The sequence below is a fragment of the Vulpes lagopus genome, chromosome 4, assembly GCF_018345385.1.
Source record: "Vulpes lagopus strain Blue_001 chromosome 4, ASM1834538v1, whole genome shotgun sequence".
NCBI lineage: Eukaryota > Metazoa > Chordata > Mammalia > Carnivora > Canidae > Vulpes > Vulpes lagopus.
This window is the reverse complement of record NC_054827.1, coordinates 114,693,088-114,709,464: the sequence shown is the minus strand read 5'-3', so window position 1 is coordinate 114,709,464 and position 16,377 is coordinate 114,693,088. Positions and strand designations below refer to the sequence as shown.

The window sequence follows — 16,377 nt, the reverse complement described above, 5'->3', positions numbered from 1 at the left end:
GTCGTCAGCGTTGCCTCTCTGTCCTTGGGTGCATCTCCTATGACGGGGGCCTGGGGAGAGGCCAGGAGGGGAGGGTCCTTCAGCTGGCTCTCTGGACCTTGGAATCTTACACAGGAGGGGAGCCTCTGTCACAAAGCTCAGTTCTCCAGGGTGTCTTTCGGTTCTGCATTTTCCCTTCCCTGGACCTCAGGAATAGGGAGATTCTGAGGGATGGAGCAAGTTTGAAAATCTCCCAGGAAGGAGGAATTCCTCTCTCCTCAACACCATCCCCACTCATCAGTCTCTGATTTGCCCTCCGATGCCACAGGCTGGACCTCAGGCCCTGAATCTTTCCCACTCCCGTTCAGACTGCACGTGCCTTCCCACGGGGTCCAGAGTCTGACCAGGCGTGTCTTCCGGCCTTGATCCAACCTGCCCAGCCTCTTCCTCCTACCAACCAGGCCGCCTTCCCAAGCCTGGCTGTGCAAAAGCATGCAGCCCACATTGCCCCGGAAAAGGAGCCACGCTCATATGTCTGCCTCCCCTTTAGATAGAACCAAGCAGAGGAGCCAGCAGCATCTTCTAGGCCTGGAGTCCACCACCCTCTGCCCCCCTCCCTCAGCCCTTGCTCTAGTCAGGCCAGACAACCCGAGGGTGCGATCAGGGTGGAAGAATCCTAACAGAACATGCTCACTGCTTTCATCTGCCTAGAGGGGGATCCTGACCAGAGTCGTGCCCCCCACCCCAGGAGATAACTCTCTTAGGGGATTTCCTAAAACCTACTACTGGCCTGACCTCTAACCCTGCCCCCAGACCGGGATCACTTCCAGCTGGGTTCACTGTCCCACCTGCTCAATGCCAAGGCCACAGGCTACCAGGAGCTCCCAGACTGGCCAGAGGAAGCTCCAGACCCATCTGTGCGAAATGTGGAGGTCAGCAGGGGTAAAGGATTGAATTGTGTGTGTGGGGGGGAGGGCAATAGCAGAGAGTCCTGGCAGTGCTGCCCGGCCCTCCTGACACCCTCCCCACATGCAGGAAGAAGATCTGTCTCTTATCGAGACCCACGTGGGCCTGTTGGGCGAATACACTGAGGTCCCCCTGCCTGTGTGCCATGTGCCCTCTACTCTGTGTGCAGTGCTCTCTGTCCCACCCTGCGCTCCCCTCTCACCCTCCTCGTGTGCTGTACCCCATTTCCTCCTTGGTTAGCAGTGCTGCCTCTTTCAGCAGCCTCTCCTCCCCTCCATGGACAGTGCCTCTCCACTCATCCCCACTTTCCCTCTTGGAGACTGGTCCAAGTAGGGCTCAAGAAGAGGCAGGTGCAAAGTTAAAGCCTTGTGCTTTCCTTCCTCTGCCTCAACCATGATTTAATGTTCCTCTTGCCCCACCCCCATCTCCAGGTACCTGAATGGACCAAGTGCTCAAATCGAGAGAAGAGGAAGGAGAAGGAGAAGCCCTTCTACTCAGACTCTGAGGGGGAGTCAGGCCCCACAGAGTCTGCAGACAGTGGTGAGGAGATTGGCAGAGCTGGGATTCTGTGCTCCTGCCTGTGTGTGTGTTTCACATGGTTTCATGTGTCCCCGGGGTTGTGCACCTGCTTGTGTAGACCTGTATGTGTGTTGGTAGACCTGAGGGATTGCATGTCTCCTACTAGTCCACCTGTGTCCTGGTTGGTGCAGGTGGCATCTGGGGCCAGAGGCAGCTCAGGGGGTTGCAGCTTCAGTGCTGAGTCAAGGTGGGGTCCCAGGGTACCTGCTCTGCACACAGGGAGGGGGCCTGAGACAGTTCCTCCACAGACCCCGAGTCCGAGAGTGCCTCAGACAGTAAGAGCAGCAGTGAGAGTGGCTCCGGGGAGTCCAGCAGTGAGTCTGATAGTGAAGACCAGGAGGAGGAGAAAGGGAAGAGCAGTGAGAGGTAAGAGGCCAGCCAGCCAGATGCTGGTGGGGTTTAGGAAACTCCTCTGGAAAAGAAGGGGGAATGCTCAGCCTTAGCCACTCTCCTAAGAGCCCCTGTGCTTCCTCATGCAGACCTCCTGCAAATCCCAGTCTACTCCCATGATCGCTGCTGTGGTTGGCTATAGAGGATCTCTGTGCTCTCATGGGGGGCGGCCTGGAGAAGCAGTCTGGGGCCAGGGGCCCCAGCATAGGAACCTGGGTGTGGGCTCCACTGGCTTAGGCTCCCTACCCTCCCTCCCACTTTCCTGGGCTTCTCCTGCTCTTCTGTGAGACAAGAGGGGTGTCCAGGCTGGGTCTGAGCCCCACCTGCCCTCTCTCCTCCAGTGAACAGAGTGAAGAGGAAAGTGGGAAGAGGAAGATGAAGAAGAGGAAGAAGGTAGCCGAGGGACAAGGAGAAGGTTCATCCTCAGATGAGGGCAGTGATTCCAGCAGTAGCTCATCAGAGTCTGAGAGGACATCAGACACCGAAGAGGAGCAGGTGGAACCTGATTCCTGGAGGAAAAAAACAGTGAGAACCTTGGGGCGGGAGGGGGGCTCATGGGCCAGGCCCAGTCATCTCCCCACCATTTAGAATAGACCATGGTATCACCTACCCAACCCAGAACAGGCCATGCTCTCCTCCTGCACCTGCATCCCATTCTTTTCTTTCAGCCTCCCAGCAGCAAAAGTGCCCCCGTGGCCAAGGAGATCTCCCTGCTTGACCTAGAGGACTGTGAGTTTGGGTGGTAGAAGTCACGGGGGAGGACACCTCGGGAGGATGGCTTACAAGGTCCATGGGAGCTCTGGGTTAGGCTCCCCAGGTTTCCAGGGTAGAAGAAGCAGACGGAACACACTTCTGGGTTGAGAGGCAGCAGGGCGACTTCCCCAGGTGTGGGGTTGGGATCAAGGACCAAAATCTGCCCGGAGCCCCCAGGCGACCATGTGCCTCGCTGTCCGTGGTGCTGAACCGTGTGCTCCCCGAACTCTGGGCTCCCTGCTCAATCCAAGCCAATTCCACATTGCCTGTCCCTCATCATCCCCTCCCTCATCTACTCCCACAGTCACTCCTCCCAGTGTCCAGCCTGTGTCTCCCCCCACGATTGTGTCCACCAGTCTGGCTACTGACCTGGAGGGCCTGACGCTCACAGACTCCCCGCTGGTGCCCTCGGTGAGTGGGATGGTGGAGGACTGCTGGGGCGGGTCTGCATCATCTCTGTGGTGCATCCTATAGTGTGGCTTTGTGTGTGTGTGTGGGGGGGGGTGAAGTAGGGGATAGCGTTGAGTCCCCATTGCTCGATGACTGTAGATGAAGACAAGGCAGGGATGGGCGCTCTCCTTGCTCTTCCTCCCCTCCAGCTGCTGAGTCCGGTGTCTGGTGTTGGGAGGCAGGAGCTGCTGCATCGCGTAGCTGGCGAGGGGCTGGCTGTGGACTACACCTTCAGCCGCCAGCCTTTCTCTGGGGACCCCCACATGGTGTCTGTGCACATCCACTTCTCCAACAGCTCTGAGACCCCCATCAAGGGCCTTCACGTGGGCACTCCCAAACTGCCCCCTGGCATCAGCATCCAGGAATTTCCTGAAATCGGTACGAAGGGCCTTGGACATGGTAGAGAAGGAGGCACCTGGGTAGAGTCCATCTTTCTGTGGCTGCCAATGCCCTCTCTGCCCTGGGCCAGGCTGTGGGGGTACAGAGAGGGCATCTGATGTGATCATGCCCTGGTAGACAAGATAGATTGGGAAACCAGCACATCCATATCAGAGCAGAAGGCCTTTGTGGTTTCAGGACTGATTTAAATGGGGTGAGGGTGGGATTGGGGAAAGGGTAGTTAGATTTAAGGAGAAAACCAGGAGCCGTCTCTAAAGGCCCAGAAAGTCAGGAGTGCCTAGAGGAGTGATCAGTTCTGACAGTGGTGGGTTCTAGACCTCTCAGGTGATGGTGTCTGCCCCTCTCCCCCTTTCCCTGCCTCATACCGCTGCAGAGTCCCTGGCGCCGGGAGAATCTGCCACTGCTGTAATGGGCATTAATTTCTGTGACTCAACCCAGGTGGCCAACTTCCAGCTGTGGTGTGTATTCAGCTCTGGTGGGGTGGAGGGTGGGCTGGGGAGAGGAGGGAGCAGAATGTCAGGGATGCATCATGAGCTGCTGGATCCAGAAGCCATCTCAAGCCATCAGATCTTCTCTCACTTTCTTGTTGCTTCCAGACAAAGTGGGGGAGTGAGGGGAAAGATGCTGGCCTCATTTCCTCTCCTTCTGTCTCCTCCCACCCTTCCCAGTACCCAAACCCGGCAGTTCTATGTCTCCATTCAGCCACCCGTTGGGGAGCTGATGGCTCCTGTGTTCATGAGTGAGAATGAGTTCAAGAAGGAACAAGGTGAGCGCTCCCTGGGGTAGAAGGGAGGGGGCTCAGCACCATCCACTGGGGCTCTCAGTAAGCTCCCAATGCAGTCCTGCTGGAGGAGCCTCGCCATCTTCAGACAGAGGGAGGCCTCATAGCCTGTGCCTCCAGCAGAAGCTTCACAGAGGGTGGAACACTTCAGTGAGGCTTTAGAGGGAGTGGGACTTGGCCAGGCAGAAAATTCTAGGCCAGCATTCAACTTGGGGAGATACCATGAGTGTGTCCCAGTGAAAGTTTATAGGGAAGAAAGGAAAAGAGTTTGGTTTGGAGCTCAGGAGTCCAGCACAGAGGGGTAGTCAGAACAAAGCTGAAAATGAGATGTCTGGTCTAGTTTCTGAAAGCCTTGATTGCTATGCAAAGGGATTTCAATCTCAGAATTTCAGAGCTGGAAGGGGTCGCCAAAGTTATCAGGTCCACCAAGACTGTGAGGGAGATTAGGACTGTAGGTCTCATTTCCCTAGCAGTGGAGGACCCCCTGAAAGGTGTCTGAGGAAGGGGCCAGGTTCAGATCTCTGTTTCAGCCAGGAGAATCCGGCAGCACTCATAGCTAGGACTGGATGGGGAGAGCCTGCCCCAGGGACAAGATGCGGGACAGCGTAGGCAGGGGAAGCATGGGGTTTTGTGACTTATGGCTCAAAATTCTGACCCCGCTGCTCATTTGCTGTGTGACCTTGGCCTAAATTCTGTCACTGTGTGCAAGACTATTGCAGTAGCTCTGGTGAGAGATGGTGAGGATGGAGATGAGAGCCCCAGCAAAGGGACTGCAGGGCTGGGGCGGGGTAGTGGTGCTGGGAAGGGGGAGCCAGGGGCTGCTGCCCTGATGAGGAATAGAGGGAAGTATCCAAGGATGGCAGGAAGAACTGTACCCTTCACTTAGACCAGGAGTTGACAAACTTTTCCTGTAATGGGCCAGAAAGCAAATGTTTTCGGCCATATAGTCCCTGCTACAATTACTCAACTCTGCTGTTGTTAACACAAAGCAGCCACAGATAATGTGTAAATGAACAAGTGTGGCTATGTTCCAATACAATTCTATTTATGGACACTGAAATTTGAATTTCACATCATTTTCATATGTCATGAAATACTCTTTGATTTCTTTTCCCCTGACTCTTAAAAAATATAAAAAACATTGCAGGCCATACAGCCCACTGGATCAGGCTAGATCTGGCCTGCAGCCTGTAATTTGCCAAAGCCCTGATACGGGAGAAGGAGGAATGGGCTAGTCAGGGGAGGAGGGGAGATCATGGTTGGTTTCAGAGGAGCTGATTGTGAGGTGCATTTGGGAGATTCAGGAGGCAGCCTTTAGCAAGTAACTGAAGATGTGCGCCTGTGCCCTGGAAACACCTCTAGGCTAGAGTCATGAGTACAGAGGTGAGAGCTGAAGCTGTGAATGAGTCAGAGGGCCCTGGGGGAGAGACCGGTGGGAAGGGAAGGCCAGGGAGCATCCTTGCAGAAAACCTGCATTCCTCAGGAGAAGGAGGGGAGGGGTAAGAGAAGGAAGAGTGAGAGGCAAAAAGAGAACCCAGAGAGAACACCAGAAGCGTGCCCTGGGGTCAGATGGTGACAGGCCAGAGCGCTGCAGCAGATCGCAGATTGGAGGCTGCTGCTTACTTCAGCAGGCAGGTCATTGCAAATGGGGGACAGAGGCCAATTGCAGTGGGTGGGAGGAGACCAGGGCTTGAGGCAATGGAGCCCTCTGTGGAGGACTTGACCATGCATGGAGAGGGAGACATGGCACTGCCATGAGGAACTCTTGCTTCTGGAGAGGACTGTGTAGGGACTCAGAGACTTGGCCGCAGGAAAAGTAAAGGTACAGAGACAAATGTCGCTAGTCAGAAAGGAAGGGGATGAGGGCAGCAGGAGAGGGAGGTCTGTTCTCAGAAAGAGAAGAATGAAGGAGGACACAAAGGCTGAAGAAAGGGTGGCAGGAGGGCAGGAGGAGGACATCACACGGCTGGCCTAGCATGTGTGAATGGAGGGTTGAGGTCAGACCTGTAGAGTGAGGGGTTGTAGGGGTTTCAGGAGCCCTGGCCAGGCTTGGAGCTCTTCCCACAGGTGGAATGAGAGGTCCACCTCTGAGAGCCTTGAGTGGCTGCTGGACTCTGGCCTGTCCAGTGAGGACCAGTGCCTTGATCAGGAGTATAACAGCCATCCATAATCTGTTTGTGAGGGCTTAGCTTCCAGGAGCTGGGAGGGATTTGAACGTGAGTGGGAGAGCCAGCCAGGAAGGACCAGAGTGTGAGGGCTGGATTGGAGAAAACCTCTTCGAGCTGACTGGGCACCACGTCCACTGGTCCCTTCCTTCCAAGGGGCACATAGCCCAGATGTCTGACAGTGGGGAAGTGCCAGACCAGTCTTTGGTCAACAACATGGATAGAGCTTGGGGTGGCATAGGGTGGGGAAGGCTGGCTTCCTAAAGGAGGGTGTGGTCCAGCAGGAAAGTAGCCCCTTAAGATCGAGAGATTCAGACCCTCTCTTAGCATGAGACCTGGCCAGACTGAGGGGAACTTGGTTGAGGATGCTCAGTGGACAGACTCAGGTGCCAGCCTCTGGTCCCAGCATGGCCTCTGCCCTCATCACAATCTCTGCCCCCAGGAAAGCTGACAGGCATGAGCGAGATCACAGAGAAGCTCACGCTGCCAGACACTTGTCGGAGTGACCACATTGTGGTGCAGAAAGTGACAACCGTTGCCAACCTGGGTCGTGTACCCTGTGGGACATCTGATGAGTACAGGTACAAGGCCACCAGCAGAGGGGAAGAGGTGGGCTCTGGGGAGGCTGGCTCTGCAGGAGGCCCCACGCCCCGAGGCTGAGCCCCTTCCTCTACCCTCACCTCAGATTTGCAGGCAGGACACTGACCAGTGGGAGCCTGGTCCTACTGACCCTGGATGCCCGGCCCACTGGAGCCGCCCAGCTGACTGTCAACAGTGAGAAGATGGTGATTGGCACCATGCTGGTGAAGGACGTGGTACAGGCTCTGACCCAGTGATTCCCAAGGGCTAGGACCTCTTTGACCTCCACTTGTCGCTCCCTCATTGTATCTGGGCTGTTAGCCCCCCTCTTCTCTCTCTCATAGCAGATAGTATCCACAGGGGCCTCTTGCCCTCTGCTCATTATGAGGCTCCCCACAGGGCTCCCCCACAGGGCCCCTCCCTATAGGTTCCATGGTGACCTATGCAGGGGGAGCCAGCAGCTGCTCCCCTCATCTTCCTGGCTTTCTGCAGCTATTTATGTAGCAATATCCCAATAAAATGTCTTCTCCCTATATGCTGGTTCAGCTTTCCTTCCTTCTGGATTCTGATAAGGCAGTGGGTGACCTGTGGTTCCTGTGACTTTCTAGGGAAGGCTGTGGCTGATTCTCACAGGTGACTCCGCTTGGACTCTATGGTGACTGTCCCTGAATCTCCAGGTCTGTCTGTGGAAGAGACACCCAAGCAGAGACAGGGAGACCAAGCAGGAAGAACTCCCTGGTCATTTTTATGAGCCTCTGCAAAAGCGAGGCCTCTCCAGTAACCGTCAGCCCCTTGGTTTCCCCCATGGGCTTTTGGGGAAGACTCATAATGTGGGGAACTCCCCAGATGTAGGTGTGAGGTTCAGAATATGTCTGCAGCGGAGCCCTCACCAGGCTGGGGAGATGACCCAACCAGCCATCGCAGTTGGGGAAGAACAGGAGAGGTGGAAGAATGCTTCCCCTGTCCCATCAGCTGGGGATTTTATTAACATGCAAATTCTGGTCAGTGTTTGCAGGGGGGCTTGAGATTCTGCATTTCAACAAAGTTCCAGGGGCAGAGGCTATTGCTCTGTGGACACTTGAACAATGAAGATAGCCTCTGTCCCTGGGACACGCCTTCTGGAGGTGGCAGTGAGGGTCAGGGCCATCCTTGATGCCTTTCCCCCTGACAAAAGAGGCTGAGCAGTGGTTCCAAAAGGTGTAAAAAGTATCACATTAGCATGTGTTCTATTAAAAAAAAAAAAGTCTATGATCAACAAGATTAGGAATAATGGATTTAAATGAAACAAGTTTATTTCCCACATACCTTCTCAGAGCCTTTACTATGTCAATTTGCACTGTGACCTATCCTTCCCCCAAAGAGGTTGGAGCAGTGTTACCCAAACTTGGTTTTGCTTTTGAAACACTTTTTCCCCAGAACGTGTTGATTGCTTGGGTTACAAGGAACACACTCAAATGATGGTTTGAGATGTGATGCCTCAGCCTCTGGTCCTCTGTGACCAAGACTCCACTCCCTTGGCCATACCTCCCTCCCCACAGCCCTGTCCCTGAGGCTTTCCTGAGCAAGTCGCTGCGGGGTAGAGACAGGTACAGCAGGTGTGCCCTCCTCTCAGGGAAGTAGGACAGAGGAAGTGCCAGGGGATGCCCCTGCTGCTGTCCTTGGAGACCGGCTGGGCTCTGTGGCACCAGAGAGCAGCTGGAGCCCCACAGTCTCCCTGGGATCACTGTTTTTGTCGCTGCTCTGCCAGTCAAGGGCAAACTGGTCGACTCATTCTCATTCTTGTCTCTGAATCAGCACTGCACAGAGCAGAAGAAGGTGAGAGTGGTTTTCTGAGGAATCTGGACAAAGACCATCAGAGAATTCTAGGCTGACCTGTCCTTTGCAACAAAAGCCCCAGAGTAGATTCTGTAAGAGCCAGAAGTGTATAATGCATAGCCCCCAACCTCCCTTGAGCGGCTCCCAGCCCCAATTCCCACAGCCTCTCAGGAAGGGTCCTGGGGTTTCCGATCCTGAGCGAGAATCCTACGTGCTGGAATCTGGTTGCGGCCCTGTGCTGGGTCCTCTGGAGCATGTCCCAGCCTGTGGGTTTGGTACTCGCAACCCTTTATAAGCAAACGGTTCTTGTGCTGGTCTCAGGAGAGAGGCAGGGAGTGGGGGAGTGAGGTGTGGCCGGAGAGTGTGACTGGGCAGCTGGCCAGGAGGAGGAGGAGCCCAATGAGCAGGCTGTGCAGCTGGGGCTAGAGATGCTGCAGCCTCCAAGCTGGGAAGCTGAAAGAGCCCAGGCTGTGCTGAGGGAATGATCGAGGGAAAGAGAAGCTTTGCCAGAGGAAGGGATCAGCTGCCCCAGCACCCAGCCCCCAGACCAGCCCAGCCCTCCCAACACTCTAGGTCCCTGGCTGAACCTGCCACAGCCCTGCCATGTCAGCATACCCTGAGTGTCTCTGCAAGGGTAAGAAGGGGCCCACCCAGCACACACTGGGGGGATCAGATGAGACATGCAGGGCACGGGGACCTCACTCTCCCCTAGAACACTCTTCATTCCAACCCATATCATACCCTGTATTTTGTCATGGACCCAAGGCTTTGCAACTCTGGTGCTGCTTTGTCCCCAGGGCCTCAGGGGTTTGGGCTCAGATCTCCTGGATTTCACACTGTCCCATTAGCAGCGTCAATGGGGTGGCCAGGAAGCTGGCCCAGGGCTGGGGCCCCCAGACCACAGAGCACTAAGACTAGGAAGCACTCTTAGGATTCTGCTGGTGCATAAGGACGCTGGGAAGAGGTGCAGATGGTTGGACTCACAGGGGGAGAATGTGCCCCCAGCAAGGATGGGGCACAGCAGGAATGCAGACCCAGGAGGTCTGAGTGTGTCTGAGCCTGACCACAGGCCTCCACAGGCCAGAGGACAGTGAACTGAGTGAGGGGCTGGTCACAGAGCCCAGTCCAGCATGGCTTCAAAGTAGTACCCTGGAAAATGCAGAAGAAATAGCTTCAGATTCTGGCTAGGCTGTGGCAACTGGCTAGCTGCCATGACTCGCAGACTTTTACATGCCAGAGCCCAGCATCTGCACCTGCAGAGGGTAGATCTATCTAGGGCTGGTAAGGAAGCCACTATGAGGCTGTGCCCACGCCAGGACCCCCACCCAGCCAGTCCCTAGGGTGAGGCTCTGGGCTAATCCTTCTTCTGGGCATTCTGGGGGCACCTCCTCCTCGCATAGCCTGCAGAACAAAGGGATGGGTGTTGTGTGGGTAACTCAGTGTGACAGGGCTTTCCCTGGTCTGACCGGACAAGGAAGGGAATGTAAAAAACTATGCCCCACAAGAGGGCCTGGGCTCTGGATAGTCAAAATCCTCACCACCAATTTCTTACCTGAACATTGCTGAGCCATATGCATATCCTGCTCAATCACCCCCATCTCTACTATGGCTCTAGATGACAGGGCTTAGAAGGGGTGGTTGGGGAGGGAAGGCCTGCCTAGGTCCCTCCTTCCTCTTCGGTGACTGAGCAGCTGATATGTCCTAGATGCTATGGTGACAAAGCTATAAACTAATGACTATGACAGGGCTGTGAACCACAGAAGGCCTACTCAGCCCCGTAGGTCCCATCCTACTCTACCAGATGCAGAGCTAACTGGGTGGGGAGAGCCTCAGCTCTGGGGTGCAGACAGGAGAGCTGGAGGAGGGTGCTCAAGGATGAGAGCTGTGTCTTCCCTCTCTGACTGCCTGCTCTGTTCTGTCTCCCGGGGTCAAGAGAAGGACAGTGAACTAGGATCTGGAAGCATGAAACCCAGGATAGGGTATGGAGCACAGGGGGTACCAGCAGGGCACACCATCTTGGATTTTCTACTAGAAGGTCTGAGCCCACTGTCTCCCCTATCCCCCACCCCACTCATCTATTAAGAGAAAGTGCTTAGGGCTGTGCTGTTTGACCCTGACCATTAGGAGCTCCATCCTTGTTGCCCCAATACTATAGAGGATGCTGTGGGATCCCCGAGGCCTCACAGTGGGGCCTGGAACGGTGCTGGGAGTGCCCACACCCCCTGAACTTCTCACCACTTCTTATCCTGGTGTCAAGAGTCCTCCAACTTTAGTCCATTTTCAGATCTTCCACCCTGAGATTCTGCTTAAACAGAGATACTGCATGGCTTCTCTGTGGTACCTGGGGACAGAGGTTGGCAAGAGCACAGAAAGAATGCTTATCTTCTGGGAATATCCCAGACACCTCTTTATTTTTAAAAGACTGTTTTAAAAATACTACTCAAGGGCACCTGGGGGGCTCTGTCAGTGAAGTGTCTGCCTTCGGCTCAGGTGATGATCCCAGGGTCTTGGGATGGAGCCTCACATCGGGATCCTTGCTCAGTGGGGAGCTGGCTCTTCCTTTCCCTTTGACACTCCTCCCTGCTTGTGTTTTTTTCTCTCCCTCTCAAATAAATAAATAAAATCTTTAAAAAATAAAATGCAAATACTATTTAAAAGAATTATGTATAATATTCATATAGAAAATTGTGCAAATCAAAGCATGCAATTTGATGAGTTCTTATAGAATGACACCCCCTCCACCCCCGGCACGTAAACAAGAAACAGGGTGTGACGGTACAGCCCCCACATGCTTCCTTCTGGTTTGGGGCAGTGTTTTATTTCGCTGAGAGACCACGGAACTTTGAAGCCATCTGACACCCGATTCCAACTGGCAGTGGGATCCCAGGTGGCCAGCATGGACTTGTGTCTGACAATGCCAGCACGGTAGTATATGCTACTCTCTGGGGCCACCAGAGAGGGCACCAGCGACCCCTGTAGCAGAGGCGAGGGATGTGGAGATAAGCAGGACTGTCTTCTTGTCTTACCTGAAGGAGAATGTGAGGGACAGCTCTGGGGTTGGGGAACTCTTGAGGGCTTGGGCAAGGTGACTTTGATCTAGGCTTTTACATGCCAGAGCCCAGCATCTGCACCTGCAGAGGGAAGGCAGGGAGAGGTGGGGTTGGGAGAGGGCGTCTCCCTAGGACGATGCAGCACGGAGACCCCAGGATCCTGACAGGAATAGCTGCATTCTCTCAAGTGAATCCTGAGACATCTCAGTTTCCTTAACCGAGAACAGAGGCCACGGCCTCCTGAGTTCTGCTCCTGGTGCTGAGACTCCAGTTAGCTCTAACCCACTATGAGCATCTCAGGATAAGCAGCTAGCCCTCAGCTTTCACTGTGATCAGTGTGGCAGTTCACCTCTAGGACAGCACCCAGGGATCCCTGCTTCTGAACGTTTGTGCCCTTGGGCCACTCTCTCATACATTTCCTCAGGCTTGATGGGTGTGAACAACAGGAAACTGCAGAAGTGACGGTATGTCCTTCCTGAGATGAGGTTATGAGAGTCACCGTACCTCCATCCTAGTCTCCCTCTCCATCTGGTAATTCGCTCTAGAGAGGGCCAGGTGCCATATCTTGAGCTAAAGCCAGCAGCCCTCTGGAGGGAGAGGCCCTTGTGACAAAGAACTGGAGTTTTGCCAGGGGCCACTTGAGTGAGCTAAGAAGTAGACCTGCAGCTCTGGGCAAAGCTTCCAATGACTGCAGTCCTGGCCAACAGCTCATCTGCAACCTCAGGAGGGATCCCAAGCCAGAGCCACCCCGCTAAGTCATTCTCGGATTCCTGACTATCAGAAATTGTGTGAGGCGAGACATTTTGTTGTTTGGAGCTATTTAGTTTGGCGTTAACTTTACAGCAATGAATTAATACGACTCAGCCCTGGACCCAACTTGTTGGGTTGAGGGAACGTCCCTCAGAGGGGGCCTGGGCCTTACAGGCCCTTTGCTCTGGCCCTTACAGGCCCTTTGCTCCCACATCATGTCGGTGGTGTGCTGGAGCGGGCGTGCTGGCTCGGAGCACTGACTGCTCCCAGGAATTCTGTGACACTGGTAGTGTGAAATCAGGTGTGGTGGGAGTATTTATGTCACAGAAATAGGTGACTATGGCAAATCACTCCCCTTCCCACAGCTAACCGTCAGACGTTTGCCAGCACACTACTGCCTTTAATCTGTCCCTTATTTCTTTAAAAAACTGTGGTATTTAAAGAATATCACATAACAACCACGAATGTACTGATTCCCAGGCTTAAGGAAGAAAGCACTTATCAATTCAGGCAATACTCTTTGTCCTCATTTCACAAGCTCTTCTCTCCTCACCTGAAGTAAATCACTATTTAGAATTTTCCATTTATCAATGTCATGTGTTTGTTTTGTACTTTTACTACATACGGATATGTCCCTGAACAATAAATAATATGGTACTTTGTGATAGCAGTATACTGCATGTTTTAAAGTTTTATGTAAATGGCATCATAAAGTATGTATTCTCCTACCTCCCACTTTTTTTCACTCACTATTTTTTCTTAGTCATCTATGTTGATATAATTTGGCTTTATTTAATTTACTTTTACTTATATATAGTATTTCACTGTATGACTATACCAAAATTTATTGACCCACTCTCCTGCTGATGGATATATAAGGTTATTTTATTTTTGCAATTATGAATAATACAGCTATTGGCATTTTTACTCATACCTCCTTTAACAAATACAAAAGTTTCTCTAACAGGTTACCCTAGGAGTAGAATTGCTGGGTCATAGGGTATACACACCTGCATACCACCAGCATCGCCAGAATAGCAGCAGTTCACATCAAGAATGATCACAGTACCTTTGTTCATAAGAGTCTTCACACTGGAAGCAATTCAAATACCAAACTACAGGAGAATAGAGAAATAAATTCATTATATCCACACAGTGGAACCCTGCTTAACAAGAGGACTGAACTGTTGCTACAAGTGACAACATGCGTGGGTCTCACAGATACCATACTGAATGAAAGACACCAAACACTTATATGAAGTTCTACAACAGGCAGAGTGAATGTCAGGAAATGAATGAGAATAATTGGAGATACACAGTGGGAAGAGGTATGATGGAACCCTATGGGGTTCTGGAAAGATTCTATGCCTTGATGTGGGTGATAGTTACCTGGCTCTATATGTAGGTAAAAAATTATCGAGCTGGACACTTAAGATTTGTGTATTCCACACTGTGTGTGTTATCCCTCAAGTCAAAACAATGTAGAAAATAAAAGCAAAAAACTTAAGTAGGGGAGCCAATTTATACCCTCACTGGCAGGGATCCTGCTATTGGGAAAGTGAGACTTTTTCATTTTTCTCTCCTGTGGTTTCATTTGCATTTCCCTGGTAATTGCTTAAAGTACACATCTGCTGATATGTTTGTTGGGCATTTGGGTTTTCAGTGTCTGTCAATTGCCTGTTCCCATCTTTTGCCTATTTTTCTATAGATTTGCCTTTTTTCCTCATTAATTCCTCATAAGGAGTTCTTATGCATTCTGGAAACTAGTCCTTTATAGATCTCACATTGCAAATATCTTCTTCCAACTTATGACTTGTTTTTTTTTTTTTCAGATTTTAAAAATCTTTTGTTAAATCAAAGTTTTAAATTTTTTCTTTTTTTCCCAAAGTTTTAAATTTTAATGTGGCCTGGGGCACCTGGGTGGCTCAGTGGTTGAGCATCTTCCTTTGGCTCAGGTCATGATCCTGGGGTCTTGGGACTGAGTCCTGCATTGGGCTCCCCACAGGGAGCCTGCTTCTTCCTCTGTCTATGTCTCTGCCTCTCTCTCTCTCATGAATAAATAAAACCTTAAAAAAATAAATTTTAATGTGGCCAAATTTAACGATCTTCCTTACGTCTTGTGCTTTTTGTTTCTTATTTACAAAATTCACCCACACTCTGAGGTAACAAAATATTCTCGTATTTCCTTCTGAAACATTCCCAAGTAGTGCCTTTCACGTTTATATCTTTTTTTTAAAGATTTTTATTTATTTATTCATGAGAGACAGAGAGAGAGAGAGAGAGAGAGAGAGAGAGGCAGAGACACAGGCAGAGGAATAAGCAGGCCCCATTCAGGGAGCCTGACGTGGGACTCAATCCCAGGACTCCAGGATCACGCCCTGGGCTGAAGGCGGCGCTAAACCGCTGAGCCACCGGGGCTGCCCTCTCCTTTATATCTTAACCCACTTTAAATTTGCATTTGTGTATGATGAAAGGTGGGGCTGGTCCACATTTTAATCTTTTTTTTTTAAATTTTTATTTATTTATGATAGTCATACACAAAGAGAGAGAGAGAGGCAGAGACACAGACAGAGGGAAAAGCAGGCTCCATGCACCGGGAGCCCGATGTGGGATTCGATCCCGGGTCTCCAGGATCGCGCCCTGGGCCAAAGGCAGGCGCCAAACAGCTGTGCCACCCAGGGATCCCTGGTCCACATTTTAAAATCCCACTTTAAAAGGCATTTTAAAAATACCCAAACCAAAGAACATGGTTTCTTCTCCACAGAGCTTGGGAAAAGTCTAGCAAAGAGTTGTGTGCTTATTTTACCTCGTAGTTTTGAGTTCCTAAGTGAATCCCCCTTCTGATCTTTTTTAACCAGGAAAATTATTTCCTCCCAGCACTGCCTTCTCTTCTTTCAGTTCTCTGCCTGCGGTGGAAGCAGTGAGCACGACTACAGGGTTCCTCCAGTCCTTCTAGTACATGCATTTAAAACTTAGTCCAGCCAATTACCGTTACACTTAGAACCTGTATTGTAAATCTGGGGCTTGACTGCAGAGACAGTGCCAGGCATAGCTGGGCTCAAAGGCTGTTTGTTGACTCTGAGAATGGATAATGCTGCCTATTTGTTCCTGCTACTTCTGTCAGTGACCAGCTGTGGGGACTTGACCGAGTCATTTAATATCTCCACCTCTGCTGCTTTCCACACCCTACCCTGTGGATTGTGGACACCTTCCAGTCAGAGGTACTGTTCTTCCTGTTCTACCTGCAGGTATGGCCAAGTGAGGGCAGGGAGAAAGGGGCATGGCTACACCTGAGGCCATGACTGTATTTTTGACTCAGCCACCCCTTCCTCCACCATCTGCAGTAAGCTCTGGGGTCAGTCTGAAGAACTCCACACATAAGGGTCCTGGCAGTTTTGTTCTGATCTAGTTAAGGCTCTGAAACAAGGAGATTGTCTGGGTTTGAGTTCCCACTCTTTCATTTCTAGCTCAGAATCCTTGGGCTAGGTACTTTCTTTCTTTCTTTCTTTTTTTTTTTTTTGAGCTTCAGTTTTCTCACCTAACACAGGTAAAACACTTAGAACCGTGCCAAGCACATAGTGCTCAGTGAAGGTCAGCTGTTATTACTGGGACAGCAATTTCTGTTCCAAGTCACCTAAAAGATGCCTTCGTTTTCTTATGGCTAGAAGCTTTAAAATATGAACAACTTCCCAGATACCTACTCCCTTGGGCACTATTCCAG

At 51.8% G+C, this 16,377-nt stretch overlaps 1 protein-coding gene across 2 annotated transcripts in view; it reads left to right on the top strand.

Moving 5' to 3' along the window:
• AP3B2 (adaptor related protein complex 3 subunit beta 2) overlaps positions 1 to 7,574 on the top strand; it is a 33,540-nt gene extending 25,966 nt beyond the window's left edge. For both annotated transcript variants that reach the window (XM_041753843.1, XM_041753842.1), the window contains exons 16-26: positions 793 to 911; positions 1,377 to 1,485; positions 1,773 to 1,890; positions 2,256 to 2,439; positions 2,583 to 2,643; positions 2,972 to 3,078; positions 3,267 to 3,495; positions 3,890 to 3,974; positions 4,185 to 4,282; positions 6,905 to 7,043; positions 7,148 to 7,574. In XM_041753843.1, the coding sequence (XP_041609777.1) occupies positions 793 to 911; positions 1,377 to 1,485; positions 1,773 to 1,890; positions 2,256 to 2,439; positions 2,583 to 2,643; positions 2,972 to 3,078; positions 3,267 to 3,495; positions 3,890 to 3,974; positions 4,185 to 4,282; positions 6,905 to 7,043; positions 7,148 to 7,298 (1,400 nt within the window). In that variant the 3' untranslated portion in view covers positions 7,299 to 7,574. The remainder of the gene's footprint in view (positions 1 to 792; positions 912 to 1,376; positions 1,486 to 1,772; positions 1,891 to 2,255; positions 2,440 to 2,582; positions 2,644 to 2,971; positions 3,079 to 3,266; positions 3,496 to 3,889; positions 3,975 to 4,184; positions 4,283 to 6,904; positions 7,044 to 7,147) is intronic.
• The last annotated feature ends 8,803 nt before the right edge of the window (positions 7,575 to 16,377 follow it).